Raw genomic sequence first — 22,259 nt, forward strand, 5'->3', positions numbered from 1 at the left:
ACAGTGGGAATGAATCATAAGAGCAGGCTCAAGCGACTTCACTCCTCTGGGTAGGCAACTGCATTTAATAATGTTCTGGAAGGAGGCAGAGTCTACAGTATGGCTACTTGACTAGATCTTAGCAGCTAAACTCCCCAAATTACACACAACTATCAGAAACATGAACTAGAAGAGCCAGGCTTCTCTTCTATGGTGATCTTCATGTAACACATAGGCTCAAATTCTCTTTAGGGTGCCCATAGCAGACATCACTAATGGATCAGAGAACTCTCTGTAGCTGAGCCAAAGTTTGGATTCTTAGCAGAGGCCTCTAGGCAGCCTCTAGTAATCAACAGGAAATGTTACATGGGCTGAAATCTACTTGCTGTTGCTGCTACAGAGCTTGTTCAAGATTCTCCTAACTTGCCATTCTCCAACTCAGGCAGAGTTGCCCAAGTTCTATCTCAGCCAATGTTGGAGCTGGCCCGCTTCTGAACTCTGTATAGCACTGTCTGAAGATGGTGTCATGAGAACTTCTCTGGGACAGGAGAATTGGATCTTATAAGACGGAGCCAGTGTTACCTGATCACCTGGAATCTGTCCAACCTCCTCCCTCCCTGTTCCTTAACAGAGACTCTTATTCAGACAGGCTGAGCCCTCTCCTGACCCCAGGCAAGCCATACTTAATTTCTCCACTTAAAACTTTTCAGCTCATGCTTCCCACTTCCATGGGTCGCTCTCCTATCTCCTCTCTCCTCTCTCTGCCCACCTTCTTACCCACGCTCATCTCATCCTCAAACTCCACTCTGTCCATGACGCTGTCTCATACAAATGCCACTCACAGAAGTATCTGCTTTCCCTCATCCACTGGCACTTTATGGCTTGCAATCTTGTGTCATTCTTTCATCTGTTTAGTTTTTCTCCCACCCAGAAGCCAAATCTTCTACTTCCCTCACTTTTTTCCATAGCACCAATCCCAGAGTACTGTTTAATGAACTGAATTGGCAAGTTTGTCACCTCTTTACAAGCAGGGAAACAGAGGCAACCAGTAAGGGAAGAATTGTCCTGTGGCTGAAACAGAGAATCATTGCTATGTCTCTGGCCGGCTGCATGTGGGCTCTCACTTCTCTTAGAAGGCTGTGTCGGCGGGACGGGCTGGAGATACAGACGACTGAACCATATCCAACAACCAGGGAGAGCCCTGAGTAGGACATGAGAACTGAACTCTTCTGCTATTTTACTTCAACTTCTGGTCGGCAGATTTCAGACGGATATGAAATGGGCACACCCAGGAAGGACCACAATCTGACTAATGACTTTGAATGACCGACGGAATGTTGGAACCCCAACATGGGATTTAGTCTTTGACCAGTTTTGGCAAACTCCTAAGTACTGCCGTCTTTATGACTTCCTTTTTATTTCTTTTTTTCCTGAGCAAGAGTGTCTCTGGTTTCATGGAAAAGAAAGACATATCTTAGTAAGAGCCTGGAGATTCTCAGTAGAAGCAGAAACTTATCTCAAAGGCCCACCTTCCTCAGTGCCCTAGTGTGTGCATGTGTTCTTTTGTTGCATTTGCTTATTTTAGATTCCCAAAGCCACCTATAGGACACTAGTGCTCACCCTCTAAGCACTCTTTTGACTGAATATTGTGGTTAATTTGCACAAACACGTTGCAGAGTTCCCTTTAAGGGATGCTGAGAAATCCAAGATGCACCTAAAGCTTTGAAAGTCAAGAACACAGTCTTTTCTCTTGTTCAGGGTTTAGCTTCTCTGGCCACTTGAAGCAACGTTTTGTAAAATATAGTTTAAAATAACAGGTATTACCTCCAGATCCTGCAGGTAATCCCAGCACTGGCTTTCTGTATCTTTAGCTGTGTGACTGAGACTGTTGCTAACCTCTCTGGCCTGAGCTGTTTCATCAGCCCATGCCTAAGTGGTTGAGAGGATTCGGTGGAGTTCCCTGAGCAAAGCACCTCGTCCCTCCGAGTCATTCTCGCCCACTGCAATTCAGGGTGAAACTGGGTCCCTATGCTTGTTTCTGACATGGATTAATAATTCACTTCTGACATTTGATACAAACCAGGAATCACCTATTTATGGCACTGCATTATAGTCACGTTATTCTTTCCACTAAGTTTTGTGAGGCTTAGGTGTTCATTGGCCCACACAGGGGTAGATTTATAGAACACAAGGCCTGGAAAGGATTTTACAGATCAATGAGAATCCAAACCTCTCATTTCACACATGGAAAATTGGAGGCAAATGGGGTTACATGATTTGCTCAGCATCACACAGTGAATCAGTAACAGAGAGGAACTAAAATATAATAGCCATTTCCATTCCTGAAACAACTTCTATGTGCTAGACACTCAGCTCTATGTGCTAAACATCATTATAGAACTTCATGTGTGCAACTGCCTAACCTCACGCTGTTCTTAAGTGGCAGATAGGGGACTCAACCTGACATCTGTCTTGTTTAACTGTCCTTCTACATAACCCTCTTCTAGAGCCAAACTTCCTCATTCCAATTCCTCCATATTCAATTTTGGTATGGTCTTTGGTGTGGAGGGTTATTGAACCACTGAAAGAAACAACTTCCTTTTTTTTTTTTTTTTTTTTCTTTTAACACAGTGACCAAAAAGCCAACATCTTTTTTCTGAGTGTCGCTGAGAACATGATTTTGAAGCTTGGGTTTCTTTATATCGTAGGTCAGATTTGGAAGTAAGTGCTGGGACATAGAGGCAGACAGATCTACAGGAAGTCAAGATTTCTGTTCTATTGGACAAAACCTAATAAGCCCTAAACTTCCCTGCCTTGTTTGACATGTCAAACCTCAAGGGAATACTCTCAAGTTGGAGATGGTGCAGAGAAAAGCAATTTCAAGGAAGCTTGGGGATCACTACAAGCGACACTAGAAAAATTAAAATAAAAAACTTTCATAGACCGGAATTTTTTAAAGATGAAAAAGAATTAGACCCTTTAAAATCACAAAAGATAAACGATAGCGAAGTCTTTGCCAGCCAAATCAGGAAATTTCATTCATTTGGCCATCCACCCAAATATTTACTTTGCACCTTCTATATGTGGCGAACTGTGCTGACAGCTAAGGGCTAGAGAAATATGGAAATGTACAGAAAGCTTGGGCGTTTCCCTAAGGAGCTTATATGTTCACGGACGAAAGAGAGCAGATTGCCATAACACAGCTTAGAGGCATTCCCTGAACTTGGTTTTAGGATTTTTATGAAACGTCAGGGAAGAACAACTAAGAAACAATAGGGAAAGTACAAGTCACTCAAGAAAGCATAGAGGGATGTACCTGACCTCTAAGGCTGACATTGGGAAGACAAGTAGGTCCGTCCCCAAGTATTCACTATGAAGACAACCTTCCGGGCAGGAGACTTCTATGGCAGCGTTACTACCCCCTCCTAACTTTTGTCTGCATCTGCGTGGTTAGCACACTTGTGGGCACCTTTGTCTACCCTTGCAGGGAAGTGGTGGCTCTGGGGCTAACTAACTCTGTTCCATCAGCTGGTCTCCTGCAGGTTGTGAAATGATGCTCAGCTCTGCTGGATTCTGCTTCTTAAACTGCACACACTCAGAAATGGCAACCATTGTGACTGGCATAGAGTAGATACTTGCTCATTTAAGACATTTGGAGTGTATGAGGACTGGGGCTAGGGGTCTGAGCAGAAACAGCCTTCTAGGCCAGAGGCAGGACACCAGGTATTGACTGCATAGAATTGTAGTTTCAATTTGCAACAATGGTGACCACATGTGAAGAAACTTGATAATTATCATTCTAATATCTTGGCAGATTCTCTTCAAGGGAGGAAATAGAAGATGCTGCCCAGGTCCATGACTGGTGTACAGGTTCTTCTAGGAGGCACTGCAGCCCTGCTCAAGTGCAAGGAGATGCCCTGAAATTGAGACAGATGGGTAATCTATGATGAATCTCTGTCTCCAGGCCAAACCCACCTCCCCATGCAATGGTCACCTGCTGGGCCAAACAGACGCCAGGCTGTCTGGTTCGAGCTAGGGCTGGTAAAAGGGGCAACAGAACTACTTCCAGCTTCAGCTCAATTCCTGGTGCCCAGTGAGTGTAGCCTGGTTCCTGGCATCCTCCTCTCTGATTTTCCCTCCCTCCCTCATCAATGCTAATTGATAGGAAAAGAAAGCCCAGGCACCATGTACCCTTAGGCTGAGGGCAAACATTTTGCTGCTATTTTGGCTCATTTCCCACTTTGTCCAATCAAAAGCCAAAGTCCTAGGTGATAGAGAAATATCAATCGGCAACCTTCTTCTTTCATCCAGGTGACAAGTAATGATGTGATAATGAGCAAACAATTCAATCCACTGTCCCTTTCAGTCCGACCTTCTCCACAACTTCCCACCACACAGAAGAGAATAGCACTTCTATCCCGGGAATGGAATGAATCAGCCACTCAGAGTATGAATGGGAAGAAGTTTCCATTACAACTTCCTTTTCATTTTTGAAATCCCAAGCCTCTGACATCGTTGTAAAAAAGAGGGCAAAACCAGCTCTGCAAACATCAGTACTCTACCCACACCCAATTCCCAAATGGGGCTTATGAAAACAACCAGAATACTACCAGGTACCATTGTTCGAGTTTCTGGGGGTGCCCTGACATCTTGATATACTAAGGGAAGCACAGTAATGTAGCCAGTAAGCGCATGAGCCACTAAGCTAATGTAGCACCTGGGTTTGAATCCCAGCTCCATCGTTTACCAGCCCTGAGACCTTAGACAATTTATTCAATCTGTCTATGCCTCAATTTTCTCATAAGCAAAACACAGATGGTAATAATAGCTCTCCTTCATAAGGCTGGTGTATGGACTAAATAAGTTAGTATGTAGGAATATACTAGTGTATTGGAATATAAGTTAGCATATAGGGTTACATTATACAAGCTAGTATAAGGAAACAATTAAAATGTTCCTGGCACATGGTTAGCACTCTAGAGGTGTTTGAGATTATTACTAATATTTGTGATGGTTTCTCAGAAACATACAACTAGCTGCAAAGAAGCAAGTGCAAAAGGTACATGAGCTCTAATTCTAAAAAAAGGTTGTGGGGAAGGAAGATGAACTTTCAGGCACCATCAAAGGAGACCAGCAATGACACCCCAGCAAATGCTCAACATTACCAATCTATGTGAATAATCTCTCCCTCCACTGGAGTTTTGCAATTAACCTTTACTCTCAAGAGCTGAAGACTCAAGGAAGATTTTTGGGGCTTGCATTTTGCAAATTACCTCTTTGGTGACTCAGCACCTCTCCACCCACCTGGGTCCTTTCTGCCCACACTTGCACTTAGGAGGGGCACTTGACTCAGGAGGACACACCCAGACAGGCCATGCACCCCAAACTCGGGTTGTGAGGTCTTGTTCCCCCACAATATCCATCCCCATTCTGCACTTGACTCCCTGTCTCCCAGTCTCACTGGGCCAGACGCATGGGTAGGCAGGGCCTGCCTCCTTGGTGGACCACTTCAGACTCGTCAAGCTCTGTGCAGAGGTGGCAAGGTCTTGTCATTGCCAATGTGGCTCCCACTCAGATGTTAAGCTTCTCTGGAGACTTGCCCCCGAAGTAGCTGCAGGGGACCCAGAGAGAAGGCAAGAATCCTCTGTGAAGATCTGCTTCTCTCTCCACTGCCAATACCTTCCAGAACAAGCATTGGGGTCAGACAAGTGATGGCCTCTCACACAAGGAGTCGAAACTCAGGCATGCATCTCCAGACTAACCAGGCTTCTAAGCAGGCAGCTGCTGGGGAGTGCTTTATTTTGAGGCTTAAATTTAGGGGTTGATGGCATCATCCTTCTTGGTTCCCACTCCTTTCTCGGCTCAGGAGCCTAGTACCCCTGTCCTTAGGCAGACACCCCAGCCATAGCAAGCAACCACCAAAGCCACAAAGAGATGTGTGATCCCCCTCTCTGGGCAGACCAGATCCAAGCCTTGTGATGGGCAGTTGGCTAGCCAAGCACTCTCCTCTGGCCTGCCCTAAGCAAGACCGCCATCACCACGGTTATCAGATAACATAAATGTATTTGCATCTTCGGTGTGCTGTCCAGGTACACTATCCATTACACGAACAGAGTTATTTCTATATTCTGGGTGTTCGTTTCAGTTCAACAGTTACTGGTAACAACTATGGGCCAGCACTGAGATCTAGAACCACAGAAATGAACGAGACACAATCCCTAATGTCAGGGGGCTCCCACAATACTGCAAAAGACAGATAACAGAAGATACGGAAGGTTTTGGGAGTCCTCGCTTTGAGGAGGGTAAAAGTCATTAGCACCCTTTCACTCCCAAAGCTAAAAAGGCCTTCCTGCATGATTTCACTGTGAAGCTTGAAGGCTAATTAACTGGGTACCTAGGGGCACCAGATACCGCATTGTCAGAGATGAGGCTACTGGGGTGGCTGCCATCCTGTTACACCAGGGAGTCTCAACTGGGGGCAATTTTAACACCACCACCACCCCCGGCCAATTTGGCTATGTCTGGCGGCATTTTTTGTTGTCACAATTGGAGGGGGGTGGGATGCACATGACCAGAATCTAGCATGTGGAAACCAGAGATGCGGAGTCAGCCATTATCCAGGAAACTGTATACTAGACTGTGAGCTGCACAGAGGCAAGCGCTGCTCCTCCTGACAAGGATCTCTCCCGTCCTGACTTCTGGTGCCCTGAGCAGGCAGTGCATAAACATTTGTTGAGTATATTTCCTAGTTAATTAATTATTTGAGGTGGGTGAATTAACAGCAAAGTAACAGAAATAATGCACACCCCTTTTTCATCCCCTTCTCTTCCTATATTCAAATCCTACCTTCAGCCCTGGCTACGTAGCTCCATGGGTTAGAGCATCATCCTGACATGCCCAGATTGCAAGGCACAAACAAGAATCAACCAATGAATGCATAAATAAGTGGAACAAACAATCGATTTTTCTCTCTCCTTCTCTCTCTCTAAATCAATCAATAAAATTTTTTTTAATCAAATATTAATGAAAATAAATAAATAGTCAAATCCCATTTTGTCTGTGCTGCCTCCTCCTCTCTGTCATTGATTCCTCCAGTCCGCTGGCTGTGCCTCTTGTTGGTAATGCTCTTCTCCTTACCCTCTAAATTGGCCAGGCTGTCACTCTGCTGCACTATGTTATACCTCTAGAATCATCAAGTCCTTGATTGCAAGGCCCACATCCCATACATTTAGATCACCAAAGTACTCAACACAGTGTGGAACGCGCAGAAGACACCTTATAAATGCTTAACAGTTGACCAGTAATACCCACATTATATGTGTTCAGATGCGTACAGACTTACAGGCACACCCAGGGGTGTATGCCCACTGCTAGCAAGCAAGAGTCAAGTATGTGGCATTTCCTGGTACTTCACATATTGGGATGATCAAGAAGTGAAGAACAGAGGAATAAACAATAAATATTTCTCTCCAAAGTAACACATTTTTGAACCAAACATCAATTTAATCAACTACTAGACTTATGACTAGACTGGACTAGTCATAACTCTACTAGGCTAGAGTTATGGAGCTGTGAATTTACGTATGCAAAAAGTCTTGGAAAGTTTTTGACTTCTAATCACACCAACCCATGCATTTACTTGTAGAAAAATATATAAATATTTAGTCAAAGTATATAGTATGTATCAACTGGTAGAGTATTTGCATATTTGAAATCCTAACTCTCCTGGAAGTCTGGAATGCACAATCACTGTATCCATGCCAGGCCAGATCCACAAACACTAACTCCAGAAAGTGCCCCTTCCTTGCTCTGGAAAATTGGGCTGGCTTCTCACACTCTTATAGCCAGCTTACGAGGAATACATGTTTAAGGCAAATTTCAACTTCCTAAATGAGTGAAAAATAGAGTTTAAATGAAAGGCGGGACGCACTAGCCTCCCCTGGTAATTCTAAAGAACATGCATGTGCTTCCCATTTAAGCAGTGGCACAAAGGAAATTGAGTCATCAGTTTCTTTCCGTGCAAACCCCCAGAATTTCTCCGAGGCAGAAAAGATCCCCTTTGTGAACTGTGCTTTGTCTGGCAGCATCTGCACCTGCTTCACTCATTCTTTTATGAGAGCCACTTCCCTTTTAGGCTCTGGGTGGAGTCAGCTAAACCGGAGGTGCTGGGGAAACACAACTCTAGCCCCTACCTCAGCCCCAGCCCCAGCCCCAGCCCCAACTCCAGCCCCAACCGCAGCCCCAGCCCCAGCCCCAGCCCCGACAGACAGCTGTGGAGGCCCAGCTTACCTCCCACACCCTCCGCTCTGTCAGGGGACCCCAGCCTGGAACCACCTGACATCACAGGCTGATCTGCAATCTCACTTGGGTGACCATGTGTACCTGGAGCTCCAACAGCAGCTTTCAGTTCCACATCCTTGACTTTTGTAGAGAACTGTGTCATCCTCAGTCCTTAGGACCTTCCCTTACTGAGGCTCACACAACCTGCTAAACGCTGTGAGTTTCCAACGAGCACGTGTTGAGGGGGCCCTCTGGGTCAATGCACCTAAATGCTTGCAGGGTCCTGTGAGAGCCTCTTGCAGGGCGGGGCCTCTTCCTCAATTTTCACGTAGAGCACCTTGTCCTAACTTGCCTCTGAGACAAGGAGCAGCCTCTCCCTTTTTTCCAAGCCTGCAAATGAGAGCATTTCTAGGAGGGCAGCTGGACTCTGATAATGTTAGGGACCTACTTTAGTGATAAATAATTAGGTTAGCATCTCTCAACAGCTGTGGCCAAACCTGAGAGGACACAGGCCAGGGCAGGAAGAGTCCCACAGCCTGCCGTGGGAGGGGGAAGACACTCAGGCCGGGCTGCCTGTTAGCTGGCCATAGGGATGGAAGAGTGGGAGAACCACACACAGTTTACAAAGTCTGCCAGAGGCAAGGGAATGAGTCAAAGCAGCACAGGCACTGGAGTCTAACATGGGGGATGTTAGGCAATGGGGGATCCCAGCTCCACCACTTACTAGCTGTGTGTCCTTGGGACAGTCACGCCATCTCCCTGAGCCTCAATTTCTTTGTCGAGAAAATGGAGTTAAGAGAGTGCTAAATGTATATAGGCTGTTGTGAGGCTTCTATAAGACAACCTGTGCTAACCCCTCTCTGAATGCCAAGCATAGAGTCAGTGGTCAGTAAAGGCAATTTCCTGGGAACCTGGGATGCTACTTCGCACAGGGGCCTATGGTGAAATAGCTGAGTGTCAAGCTTTTAAAACTTGTAAAAGCTTTTTAAAGCTTTTTCGAACTCTAAGGGATTCAGCAATGTCCAGGAGGCCCTGGAAGCCCCAGGACAGTACAGAAACTCTTCATTGAGCATCATCTTTGCTATATGGTAAAAAAAAAAAAAAAAAAAAAAAAAAAAAAACTCTCATTCTTATATTAAACTCAAAATAGGTATATTGTGGAGCAAAATAGAAAACTGTGAAGAGGGTTTAAATGGTATGTAAGGCTTGGAACACCAGTAGACCATACCCTGTCCACCCATTGCAGTGGATAGAGGCGGGGCTCATAGCAGTTGTCGACAGTGGTATTTCAGAGACCCTAAGTACGGAGAGCATCCTTCCCTAACACTCTGTCAGAGAGCAGGGAAGTTATGCCTCTCTTTCAGGGCCCGTTTCCTTGTAGAAGGAGCTATTCTGAATGAACCCTGGGAGACGTGTCTCGCAGTCTACGACAATGAGTCAAGAAATATTTCTTGAATGAATGAAAGGGAGCTGTCATAAATGAAGAATTTCATGCTGCCCAGCATTCCCTCCTCCATGGTGCAATTTGGAAGAAAACGGAAACTTTCCCTACCGGCTGCCACCCTCAAACACGCCTACCTGCTGGCCTGCCTTCGCAGGAAGTAGATGTCCAATGTATATCTGGGGAATAACTAAATTAATTGATGTGAACCTCATGCAGTGATGGAGCATTGCTTCCTTGCTTCTTCACCTGGGAAAACACAGCCAAAGCTCTTTATGCCCAAGAGGGGGCTCTAATGCTCAGAGGGAGCAGAAGGCACATGCCAGCCCCAAGCCCCAGAGCTCTCAGATGCACCCCTCTTTCTCAACAGTAGGGGCACGATTCCCTAGCAACGACCTTTGAACCAGAGTAGAGAGGAGGAGGAGATAGCTGTGGGCAGGAGGGCTCATCCCCCTTGCCCTACACCCAGGCCACTTTCTCCCACATATGACAACTAGTTCAAGGTATCTGTTCTCCAGGTCAGAGTTTCTGGGTCCAATATTGTTTAACTATATTTAGCCATGTCTCTACTTTTTGCTTTCCCATAGGGAGATTGGAACCTTCCTCCTCCCCAAAGCCTTGTCCTTTTTCAGAGTTTCTTCTTATCTTCTGGAGCCCACCTCCCCACCCCCAGAATGGAGCAACAACAGTTTCTTTCCTTCCGCCCCTCCTTCTCCTTCCGCTATCTGCCTGCCCAGGCCAAGCCCACTGGTAAATCATGTCTCTCTCCTTTCCAAGTCTTGGTTCTTTCCAAACAGCCTTCCAAGCCAGGGTCCAGGCAGTTATTGCTACTGGCACTTTTCTGTGCTTTCTCCAAATGACACTGCCCGAAGGAACCACAGAAACATGGGGCAGGGGTGAGCTTGCTGATCTCAGGGAAAGCTTCAAGGGTCCGGACAGCACTGAATATTGGGGGATGGGATCCTTTAAAAGAATACGGCAGAGAGGTTGGCAAGAGTCAGGAGTCAGAATCCTCAGAAGCAAAGCAGAAGACATTATAGGAAGGTAATACGCAAACAGACTTCCTCAGAGGCCCCCCTTCTCGGAGGCCAGGCCCAGGGCTCTCCCTGCACTCAAGTTTCCTTCTTCTCTCTCATCCCCAGCGTTTCTGCCTTTCAAGGGCTCTTTGGATCTCCAGTCTCAGTCTCTGCTAAGGCTGTTGGTCCACCACAACCCTCCTTCCCTGAAATCCTTTTCAATGTTGTCCCTGCCATAATTACAGTATTCGGACTGCGGACAGACTAATGGGTCTGAGTTTACATGAGCCCCAATCCTCTGGCTGTGTGAACACACACAAGTCATTTCACCTCTTGGCCTCAGTTTGCTTCCTCCGAGTAAAATGGGACTAATAACAGGACACTTCTCACTGGGCCAGCATGAGGGTAAAATGAGATAACACATGTAAAGAATTTAGCACAGTGCCTGGCATAGCAAACGTGTGCAACAAATGTTTGCTAGTTCTGTCATTCCTATTATTATTATTATTATTATCATTATTATTTCTATTTCAAGAATCTAACGTGTAGATCCCCCACTTTCCCTCAGTCTAAAGTACCCAGGTAGGACTGTGTCTTTTACTCTCCTGGTACCCCCAGAGCCAAGTTTAATAAATACTTGCTGAGTAGAATTAACCATAGGCTGAGCTGTCTTAATGACCCAGCTGGCACTTCTTAAAAGAAAAATTAATTTTGCTAGTGATAAGCAAATCAGCCATGTAATTATCTGTACATATATAGACAAAGAAAGGGAATACTTGGAAGTCAGCCCCACCAGGATACCTCACACGCAGCCACCCCTTCCACACACCCTGAAAGGCGCGGACCCTGTCCCAATGGAATTTTGGCAGCAGTGCCAGCTCCAGGGTCCCTGAGGCAACCTTGGTGCCCAGGCTCCCTGTTCTCCTCCAAGGCTTCCAGGCAGGAAATATTAGCCATATTAGTGTCTGGTTTTCCCCTAACTGATTGGCGGAAACAGGAGTTTACAAGGACTGAGCAGCTGGCCCAGTCATTGTCTTTCGGGCTCCCACTCCTTGCACGCCCCCGTACCCCCACCCCCACACCCCGCTGGAACCTCGTGGAGACCCAGAACCTCCCCAACAGAGCTGGTTCAAGTTCCTGCTGGCACTAAGATAGTCAGTGACTGGAGCCAGCTGTAGGAGCTTTGAAACCCAGGCGCAACGGGCAGCCACAGGAAGCCAGGACCCCTTCCTGGAAAGCTCACTGCAACCAGCTCTCATACATACAACTATGCCCACCTCTGTGGCCACTTCTCTAACAGCCCCTGTCCTGCCCCAGCCCCCGCCTCGGCCACAGCCCAGCCAGTCTTCAAGCGCCTTTGGGACAGGAGCCTGTTGGTCCAAACTCCGGCTACGCGCATCCAGGAGTACAGTTACATTCGCCTTGAGCTCAGCTTCTGGCGACCTCGCCCAAAACGGCGCGCCGGCAGCGTGCTCGGCAAATTTTCTTCTCTCTTTCTCTTTCCTTTCAACAAAACGGTATTTCCATCAACAAACTCTCCGACAGTTGAGAATAAATCTTAGCCCTCCTTAACCAAACCCAAGCTGCACGGCGCACGCCGTCCCCTCGGTTCCGGTCCCCACGGCCAATTCAGCCGGCGCGTCAGGCGGCTCAGTCCCGACCCCTCCTGCCACTCCCTCCCTCTGCCCCGTAGGGCACTCACCGATCTGCGCCAGGCTCAGCTGCAAGAGGCAGAGTCCCAAGATTGTGCGCCACCCGAACCTGTCCATGGTGTCGGAGCGGACCGAGAGAGCAAGCGAGCGGAGCAGGAGGGGCCCGGCGCTCTGGGCTGGGGACTGGTCGAGGACGGGGCGAGGAGAGCGGCCCGAACCTGTCAGAGGCTGGGGTCCTGCTGGGCAATGAGAGCGCCTCGGAAGTTGGTTGCAGTTTTTATTCAAGGGCTGACTAAGAGGGAGGGAGGGAGCGAGCGAGCGAAGGACACACCCAAGCAAGGGGGCTGTGACTAAGCTTCGGGCAGAAGTTTAAAGACGTACCGGCCCTCTGCGCGGGCCCCAGCGCTTCCACCCCCTTCCCTTTGGAGAACGTAAATCGTTTCCTGGGCGTGCGCCGGGAAGGCAGAGGGAAGGCTGGCTGAAAGGGCGACCTCAGGAAAGAGGATGACTGAGTCCTGAAATCTCACCCCTCTGGGTTCAACCTCTGGCCTCTCCTCTCCGTTAAGTTTCTCTTTGAGTCTGGCCTGGGATGATTCTCTCTAGGTTTCACAGGCAGCTGGTTATTTTGGGAGAGGGACCGGGACAGCGGTGCTTCCCTGCCCACCGTGGGGAGGAGAGACAGAGAGCTTGCGATTCTTCCCAGGGGAGAGAGGAAGAACAGCCAAGTCCACATGGCTCAGGTGGATTTTGCTTCGTATCAGGACTGTTCAGAGAAAGAAGATGGTCAGCCATGGGGCTGGCATTTGGCTCTACTAACCCATGCGTATCCTCCGGTCTTTGGCACCCGGATTCACCCCCCATTCATGCATCCATTCGCCCACACTCTCCTCCATCCTCCCACACATTCTTCCATCCACACATTCATCGATCCACCCATCTTTCCTAACATCCCTCCAAGGCTCACACATCCTCCATCCTGTCCGTCATTTAACAACCGCCTGTCCTTTCATTTATCCAACCACCTTCCCATACCACTTCTCCTTCACCTTTGCATACATGTTTTCCACAGGTCTTCATAAACCCACATCCATCTATACACTATCCTGTGCTCCACCCATCCACCTGTTCATCAGTATATCCCTCTATCGTTCATCCATCATTCACGTACACACTCACCATTTTATCCATCCTCTCCTCTGTCCACACTTTCGTCCATTCTTCCTTGCTCCCATTTATAAGACTACTCGTGCAAAAATTAATCCGCTTTTCCCCACCTATCCTACCCCATAAATCTCAAAAGAGAAGGACACTGTCATATTCTTCAGAAAGGCATTTTGAATTTGAAAAGTCGTATTTGCATTATCATTTCATGTCTACCTCTCATATACTGTGATTTAATATTTGAAAATTAAAAGGAGAATTTATCACTAATGTGAACTTCTGGAAGTAAATCTGAATGGATTTCTTGCCTGGTGATACATACAGAAAATTAAAGTGATTACCAGTGACTGTGGCCAGACCCTGAAAGAGCAATGTCAGAATTTCTGAGGGAATATAATCCCCTTTTGATTTTGTTATTTATTAAAAGAAATTGAAAAATGGAGAGAAAGTGCACTCAGCTATCTTTTTTTTTTATTCTCACCCAAGGATATGTTTTTTGATTTTAGAGAGAGAAAAACATCTGATCAGTTGCCGCCATATGTGCCCCAACCGGAGATTGAACCCACAACATCTTGCCGTTCAGGACAATGCTCCAAGCACCTGAGCCACCAGGCCAGGGCCACTCAGCCTTCTCTAATTCATCAAATATGTAGTAAGTTTCCAAAAATACCAGAAGAAGTAAGACCTTTCTTCAGGAGCCTCACACTCTCATGAGGAGGCTCTTACCATGCAATATGTATGCACAGAGTGTGCATATTGAGCCTAGATAAAAAATTGCACCCATTCCCTGGAAAACATCAAGGGGCTCTTCACAGTGGATGTGATATTTGAACCAGGTCTTGAAGGAAGAGAAAGCACTCTTCAGAAGAAACCACAGGGACAAAGCATCTATAGGCAGTGCTCTATAGTGATCAATAACAAGGGTTCAGGAGGCAGAGTCCTTGGATTCACCCCTTGCCTTGGCTGCTTACGAGATATGTGACCTTGAATAAGTTCCTTAGCCTTTCTGTGCCTCAGTCTCCTCAAGCATAAAATGAGGTTAATAACTATCTATTTCATAGAATTGGTGAGGATTAAATGAATCAACAGTCTGTATATATTAAACGCTAGACAGATACGTATATATGCATGTAGTGAGCACTATGTATGTGTTTGCTACTATTACTAAAAGCAAAATTGTGAGTGCACATGGAAATATGAGCGTACATGGCTCGTTGAGGCAATGGAGAGGAGTTGAACATTTGATCAGATGAAGAGTTTGAGGGGCACATTAAGACATGAGGCTAGAGATGTAAGCAGGGGCCAGGTTATAAACTATACCAGGAAGTTTGAACTTGATCCCTAGGAAATAGGGAGCCAATGTAAGTTTTATTATTATATTGTTGTTGTTGTTGTTGTTGTTATGTTTGTGCTATAAAACAGGTAATATAAAGTTTATCATTTTAACCATTCAATAGCACTTAGGACATTCAGAAAATTGGGCAGCCATCACGACCATCTTAATCAGTTCAGGCTAAATAACAGAATATCATAAACTGGGTGACTTGAACAACAGGAATCATTTGTTACAGGTAGGAGGCAGGGGAGTTGGGGACCACAGTGACAGCACGGCTGGGTTCTGGCAAGAACACTCTTCATGGTTTGCAGGTGCCCATCTTCTCCTAACCTCAGAGGATGGGAGGAGGAAGAGAGTGGGGAGCAAGCTCTTATGTATGTCTCTTCCTATAAAGGCACTGATTCCGTTCTTAGGGCTGAATCCTTGTGATGTCCCAAAGACTCCACCTCCTAAAACCATTTCACAGGGAGGTTAGGATTTCAACATGTGAATTTTGGAGGGAAACACACACTCAGCCAATAATCACCACTATCTAGTTCAGTGTAAGTTTCTGAGTTGGGGACAACCTGCATCCCATAGAGGCATAGGGTGCCTCTGTTTCATTTTCAGAGAGAGTGTTGGGCACTGAAAAAATCACCTAACCTGCTCCCCAACCACTCAGCTGGCATTCTGTGATTCTAGGGGTGGCCTGTCTGAAATGAAGGCAGCACTTCTGAGCCCCACCTGAAAAGCAGACACTTTAAAAAATGCTGTCGTGGGTAGCAGAGTTGACCTTGCTGCTGTCTGTGACAGAGGAGACGCTTTCCCAAAACAACTGGAGGGCAAGCTGGCTCCCAGGCAGATCCTCAGGCATTAACCACCTGAGAAACCAGTCCGGGTGAATTCCCATGGAGAGAATCCTCGTCAGAACGGCCCTGTGCATGTTACATCCGGGGCATGCAGCCTTCCTTTTTCGGAGAAGGGGCATGAAGCGGGGTGGATAGTCACTAGAAACGATATTTGTCTCACTATGTTTCCTGGAACTTGGGCATTCCTCGGAGACCCCTCAGAAGCAGGCACAGAGGTCAAAGCAAAGGCTTAAACATGGGCTGTGCCTCTCCCACTCTTGTCCCCACACCATGTGCAGAAGTTCCACTCATACCACTCTTATCCACTAGATTACTGTATGATTTCATTTTGACAAAGTGTTTTACTTATTTAAAATATATTTTAAAAAGATGTCCCTGGTCCCTTCTGTATTTTTACAGTCAACAGTCATCAAATGAAGAAACAGGTTGCCAGTGCTTTGTAAACTGTAGAGGTACATGCAAATTCTAGGGATTGCAATTAGGATCACTCTCCTGGGGGCAGAGGGCGGGGAACTCTTCAGCTTGCCTGCTTCCCAATAGTTTAGTGAGGCTGTTTGCCCCCTCGCCAGACTGACTCATTTCAAATTGGCCCGGTGACTTACTGAGTGAGGGCCAGTCTTAGGGAATTCCTGGATCACCCCTCTGAGCTCCTCTCTCATCTTCCTTCCGGTCCAGATATCCCACCCACACTGCTGGTCTCACAAAAACTTTCCCCTGCTCTTCTCTGGGCCTCCATAAGGACTAAATCCTTACAGTTACTAGTTTCAGGTGTTCAATACCTGTTGCGTGTTGCACCAGATACCTTCCTATGCCAAACCGTGGGATATAGGAAGCTGAAAAAGAGAGCTTGAATTGATCTGGTTTGACATGAGATCATATATTTGGAAAGAATTCAGGGTCCAATCAATAGCCCTGGACTGAGAAAGCTCAAATCTGGACACCAGCTCTCCCTGTTGGGTCACTTAACCTCTGAGAGTTCCTGTTATCCCATCCACAAAGATTAGGAAGACCTTTCCCACTGCTGGTTATGAGTAGTAAGTGAAAGAAGGCATCAATGCTTTTAGAGGGGTGCCAGCCTCATGGTGGGACTCGTGACCCACCCTCTTACCTGAGGACCGGACATGTCTGCCTGTCTCAGGCACTAGTACACATTCAGCCCTCAGTGGCTGACAGTGTTCTGTCTCTGGCACAAGCTGCCTGCTCAGTAAGTACGCATTATGGAAATGCGTAAATGACTCTTGTTCTTTTTCTGCCCAACGCACTTTAGATGCAGGGGTGTCCAACTTTTGGCGTCTCTGGGCCACACTGGAGGAAGAAGAATTGTCTTGGGCCACACACTAAATACATTGCAACACGTAATCACAAAAAAATCTCATCATGTTTTAAGTAAATTTACGATTTTGTGTTGGGCTGTATTCACAGCCACCCTGGGCCACATGCAGCCCGCAGGGCATGGGTTGGACACAACTGCGAGGGTGGCTTCAGAAATCACTTAAGCCAGTAAGTTGAAGCATTTAGATACTTTCTAGGCAAAGGCAAGCAGCAGTGTCATATCTGAGTGACCTCTTTCAGACGACCCAGTGGAATCAGATCATGGTTCGCTCTAGTAGACTAGTGTTTGTTTGTTTGTTTTTTCCTAAATATTGGGGCTTGTTGGCTTCTGACTAGTAATAAATCTTGTTCTTCTTAAGCAAAGAAAGGTCAAATCTAAACCAAATGTGAGCAGGAGTATGTGGAGCAAAAGTGGGAGATGAGGGCCTAAACGGTGGAATTTGAGGATTATAAACACGGTAAGCCACCAGACTTTTAAAGAGACAGCACTCAATTCTGTGTCCCACAGAAGGAGCAATCTGGCAAGGTGAACAGAAAATGCCATTCCCGTTAAACTTTAACTCAAAAGAGAAAAAAATCCAATCTTAGTTTACCCTCCTAGTATGAATTCTACACATGCAAATGAGCAGTGGTAAGAAAGTTGCCATGAAATAATTATTAGTAAAGTCTAAATAGACTGGTAATTTGGGAACTGATCTTCGTGCTAAATAAGTGATACTGAGTGACAAATTAGTCTCAAGCTAACCAAGCATGATTATGGTGCTGGGAAGCCTTAGAATTACGAAGGCTTTCAAATTATAACAAATAAAATAGTCAGTGGGACTGTTGCACCCTGGAATTTCAAAGGGAACAAGGTGCTTCTAGATTCTACATAAAGGTTGAGAAGAACCTAATGTAAGCAAGCAATAAAAATGAAGCATGTAAGTCAACTTTAGAGTAAGTCCAGTGACCATCCAAAGCAGTTCATAATGAGCTGGATGAGGAGCAGTAAATAATGAAGTTCAAACAGTAGTGAGGGAGATTGGTGTAGTTCAGAAAGGATCTAGAAAGAAGGAATATCTGAGTGAGATCTGGAAGTGTTTTGTTAGGTGGTCACCTCCTAGCTCAATCCTCTTCATAACAAGACAATTAAACCCTTCTCTTTCTAAAATCCACCCCCATCCACAATCCAGAAATGGGCTCTCTGAACTTACCTGGCTCTTTCTATTTATAATTTTGGATGCAATTTTGTATGATGCAAAAAATCATTATTTATTTGCTGTAGAACTTGGGCACTTTACTCACTTCCTGGTGCTTAAGTTCCTCATTTCATGCTTTATGTAATTATTGTGAAAATTAAAGTAGATAATTTAACAACATATCTGTTCAGCTTAAAATAATTTGGAATATAGTAGGGCTCAAAATTAAAGTTATTATTATTTTTTAAAGAAAAGCTATTTTTTTAATTAAAAAAATACAGAGAAAGGTAGTTGGGTAAGTAGCTTGATCATACTGTCACAGACACAAAATCTGTTCATCTTTCTGGACCACTCTTAGACTGCCAGCTTCCATTCTCATGCTCTTTGCCTCACTTCACAAAATAGTTGCCAGAGATCCAAGCATTAAATCCTTACATGATAATGTCAAAAGCTAAAGAAAGGAGGCAGGAAGAAAGAAAATGGTCTTTCGTCCTATGGTTTTTTCCGTTAGTTAAAGAGAAAAACTATTCTCAGAAGGTCACCATCTCCAGCCAGCCTCCTCATGCCTCAACTTCTAGTTTATATCCAGATGTCCTTACTATTATTGTTGATTCATTCTTCCTCTAAATTCCATCCTCTCTTGGCTTTATAAATTCTGCCCTAATCCATCTTTCATCCTACCTTTCAGACGGATTTTTCTTTCTGAATTTGTGGTCCAGTTTTAGCTATTAATAAATTAACTCAACAATATATAATGGCTGAAACACATAGATGTTTATTTTGGGCTCATCTAACACTCACAGGGGTTTCTGGGTAAATAGAATGGTGGGAAGAGATGGAGGATTCAGGCTGCTGGAGGCTCTGCAATTCTCAGCACATGACTTCCATATTTGCTGGGGTCATTTCCAGTAAATTGGTGGAAGGAAATAGAGCATAGCATGGTACTTTTTGCAAGTTTTTTTATGAGCTAAGGTTGATATGAGACCATCAGTTCCACTCACATTTCATTGGCTAGAACTCAGTTCTAGCCACTGAACTACAAGGAAGCTGGGAAACGGAGTGCAACTGGGAGTCCAGGGTAAAGAAGGAAACATAAAATGTAAGCTGTTGTCTTTGCCACACTTCTCTCTCCATTGCTGGCTGCTCCTGCGAGTCTTCTCCACAATTGCTTCTCCTGGTGGAGAGATCCTCAAGCAGATACCTTAGTCTGTGTCTGTTTCTTCACTTTTCCCATCTGCCTACGATGTCCCAATAATGGCAAAGGAGGCTGGGATGGTTCTTACTCACTAAGCATGCCTATACCTTCTGACAGCTCCTGTTCACTTTCTTCTTCATACTTCACCTGGACACTGGATAAGTCCCACTGCAGACAATGGGAGAAGGTTTGGGGGCGGGGGAAGAAAGAGAAGGGGATGCCAGCATGGGCTCATTTCCAAGATCAGCCATACGGGACCTTGCACACAGTTCATAGTCAAGAAAATGGTCCATGTAGTCCTAGACTATAACCCTGTGCCCCTCTCTGCCAACTTCCTGGGACCTTGGAAGCTTTGAGTGTGCTTTGAGACCATTTCCTCAAAAATACTAATTTTAATGGTTGTTAATATAAGGGTACTCCTCAATAAAAGGCTTTCCTGGACAAAATGTTTGGGAAACATAATTGGGAAATATTGGATTAAATATAAGTTAACCAGTTTTCTTACTGTGGAACCTTTCTTTGTTTTTTTACCCATCAAGTGTTTGTTGAGTGTTTGTTACTGCCAGACACTGTGCCCAGCCACTGTAGGTCAGTGATGAACACACCCTAGTCTCCAATAGTATATAATCCAGTGCTCATTTTCATGGTGAGAGAAGGGACCATCGTATGCAGTTTTTTCCAGTTATTTGACCTAGAGACATTCTCTTCATTTTTTAGAAATTTTTCAAAACATTGGTGCAAAGCATAATTTTGAAATCCCTGAAATAGAGTGTGCAAAATTGTAATGTTGACCAAATATATAAGTTTTTATTTTCAACATATTGTGACAAGTCCCAATAAAGTACAACATCTTTCTATGTATATGTATGTATAAAAGAAGAACTAGAAGAAAGAGGATGTACAAATGTCCAATAGGCAGATGAAAAGATGCTCAATATCACTAATTATCAGAGACATGTAAATTAAAACCACGATATCACCTCACACCTGTCAGAATGGCTATCATCAATAAATCAACAAACAAGTGCTGGTGAGGATGGGAGAAAAAGGAGCCCTCATGCACTGTTGGTGGGAATGCAGATCGGTGCAGCCACTGCGGAAAGCATATGAAGTTTCCTTTAAAAATTAAAAATGGAACTGCCCTATGACTCAGGAATTCAACTTCTGGATACATATCTGAAGAAAACAAAATCACTAATTTGAAAGACTATATGCACCCCTATATTTATTGCAGCATTATTTACAATAGCCAAAATATGGAAGCAATCCAAGTACCCATAAATAGACAAGTTGATAAAAAAAAAAAAGCCATGATACATACAAGGAGGGACCCCCCAAAAACTGGAATTATCTTCTGGAGGGCAGGTCCCTTGATGTAGTACAGGCTTCCTCTGCTAGGTGAGTGTTCTCAGAACCCATCTGTTTCAGTGCACCAGCAGGCGTTGTTGTGAGAGGGTTCATTCAGCTTCAGTGAATTTTTTTGAAGATTCTTTCAACATGTTTACCTGTTTCATGACGGGTGATTTACAAGCACACCTGCCCACAGTGAGCTGAGTGTTCAGCAGCTTTTGACCAAAAGCGGCATGACCTCGATGCCTCACCCTCCCAATTCAACCGATCTTACCCCGAGTGACTTTTTTCATTTCCCCAAATGAATGAAAAAAGTCCTCAAAGGGGAACGTTTTGCCGATTTGGAAGAGGTGAAACGAGAAATGGCAGAAGCACTAAAAGGCATCAAAATTGACAAGTTCAGAAACAGTTTTGAGCAGTGGGAAAAAAAGTCTCAATACGTGTATTGCCTCAAATAGAGATTACTTTGAAGGTGACATAGTTGAAACATGCATAAATACACAAGTTAAGAATAAATACACAATTTTTTATAAATAAATTCCAGGGTTTTTGCCTCCCCCCATATATTTACAATGGACTAGTACTCTGCCATAAAAAGAATAAAATCTTACCATTTGCAACACCATGGATGGACTCAGAGGATATAATGTTAAGCAACAGGTCAGAAAGAGAAAGACAAATACCATGTAATTACACTTATATGTGGAATCTAAAGAACAAAATAAATGAAAAACAAAATCAGAAGAGCCTCATAGATACAGAGATAAGTCTGATGGTTGCCTGAGGGGAGGAGTTTTGCGGGGGACTGAATATAAAACGTAAAGGGATTCCAAAATACAAATTGGTAGCTGCAGAATAGCCAGAAGGATGTAAAGGACAGGACAGGGAATACAGTCAATAATATTGTAATAACTGTGTATGGTGCCAGGTGGGTGCTTGAATTATAAGGGGGGATCTACGCTGCACACGTGAAACTGAAACAAAATAATATTAAGTGTAAACTGTAATTGAAAAATAAAATTTAAAACAAGGTACTGGAAAAATATGAGGTGGGGCTCTTGGTGTTTTTTCCCCCCAAATAAGTGAATGGAAGGAGACATACAGCACAGAAGGAAGATAAAAATCTTTTAAAAGACTTTTTAATTATGAAAAATTTTAATCGTAAAAATAGACACACAGGTAGTAATAAAAGTATAGTAAGTTCCCACATAGCCATCATCCACCCTCAGCAATTAGCAACTCGTGGCCCATCTTATCTGCTTGCCCATCCTACTTCCTTCTTTACCGTTGGATTATTTTGAAACAAGTCCCAGAGGGCGTATCTTTTTATCTGTAAATATTTCAGTTACCTTTAAAATATGAGGGCTCTTTAAAATAACATAACCACAATAGTATTATTACATTATTGGTGATTTTAAGTTTTCTCCACTAAAGGTTTGTACGTGTATTATAAAAATGTATATTATTTTTGAATCAAACAACAATCTTATT

The 22,259-nt window shown here is 44.8% G+C and overlaps 1 protein-coding gene across 5 annotated transcripts in view; it reads right to left on the reverse strand.

The window, feature by feature from the left end:
• Positions 1–12,661, reverse strand: part of CD44 (CD44 molecule (IN blood group)) — an 86,499-nt gene extending 73,838 nt beyond the window's left edge. For all 5 annotated transcript variants that reach the window (XM_054585918.1, XM_054585917.1, XM_054585914.1 and 2 more), the window contains exon 1: positions 12,419–12,661. In XM_054585918.1, coding sequence (XP_054441893.1) covers positions 12,419–12,485 — 67 coding nt within the window. In that variant the 5' untranslated portion in view covers positions 12,486–12,661. The remainder of the gene's footprint in view (positions 1–12,418) is intronic.
• Positions 12,662–22,259: the final 9,598 nt, after the last annotated feature.

The sequence above is a fragment of the Pteronotus mesoamericanus genome, unplaced genomic scaffold (genome assembly GCF_021234165.1).
Source record: "Pteronotus mesoamericanus isolate MK-2021 breed Mesoamerican mustached bat unplaced genomic scaffold, CSHL_Meso_final contig_90, whole genome shotgun sequence".
Taxonomy (NCBI): domain Eukaryota; kingdom Metazoa; phylum Chordata; class Mammalia; order Chiroptera; family Mormoopidae; genus Pteronotus; species Pteronotus mesoamericanus.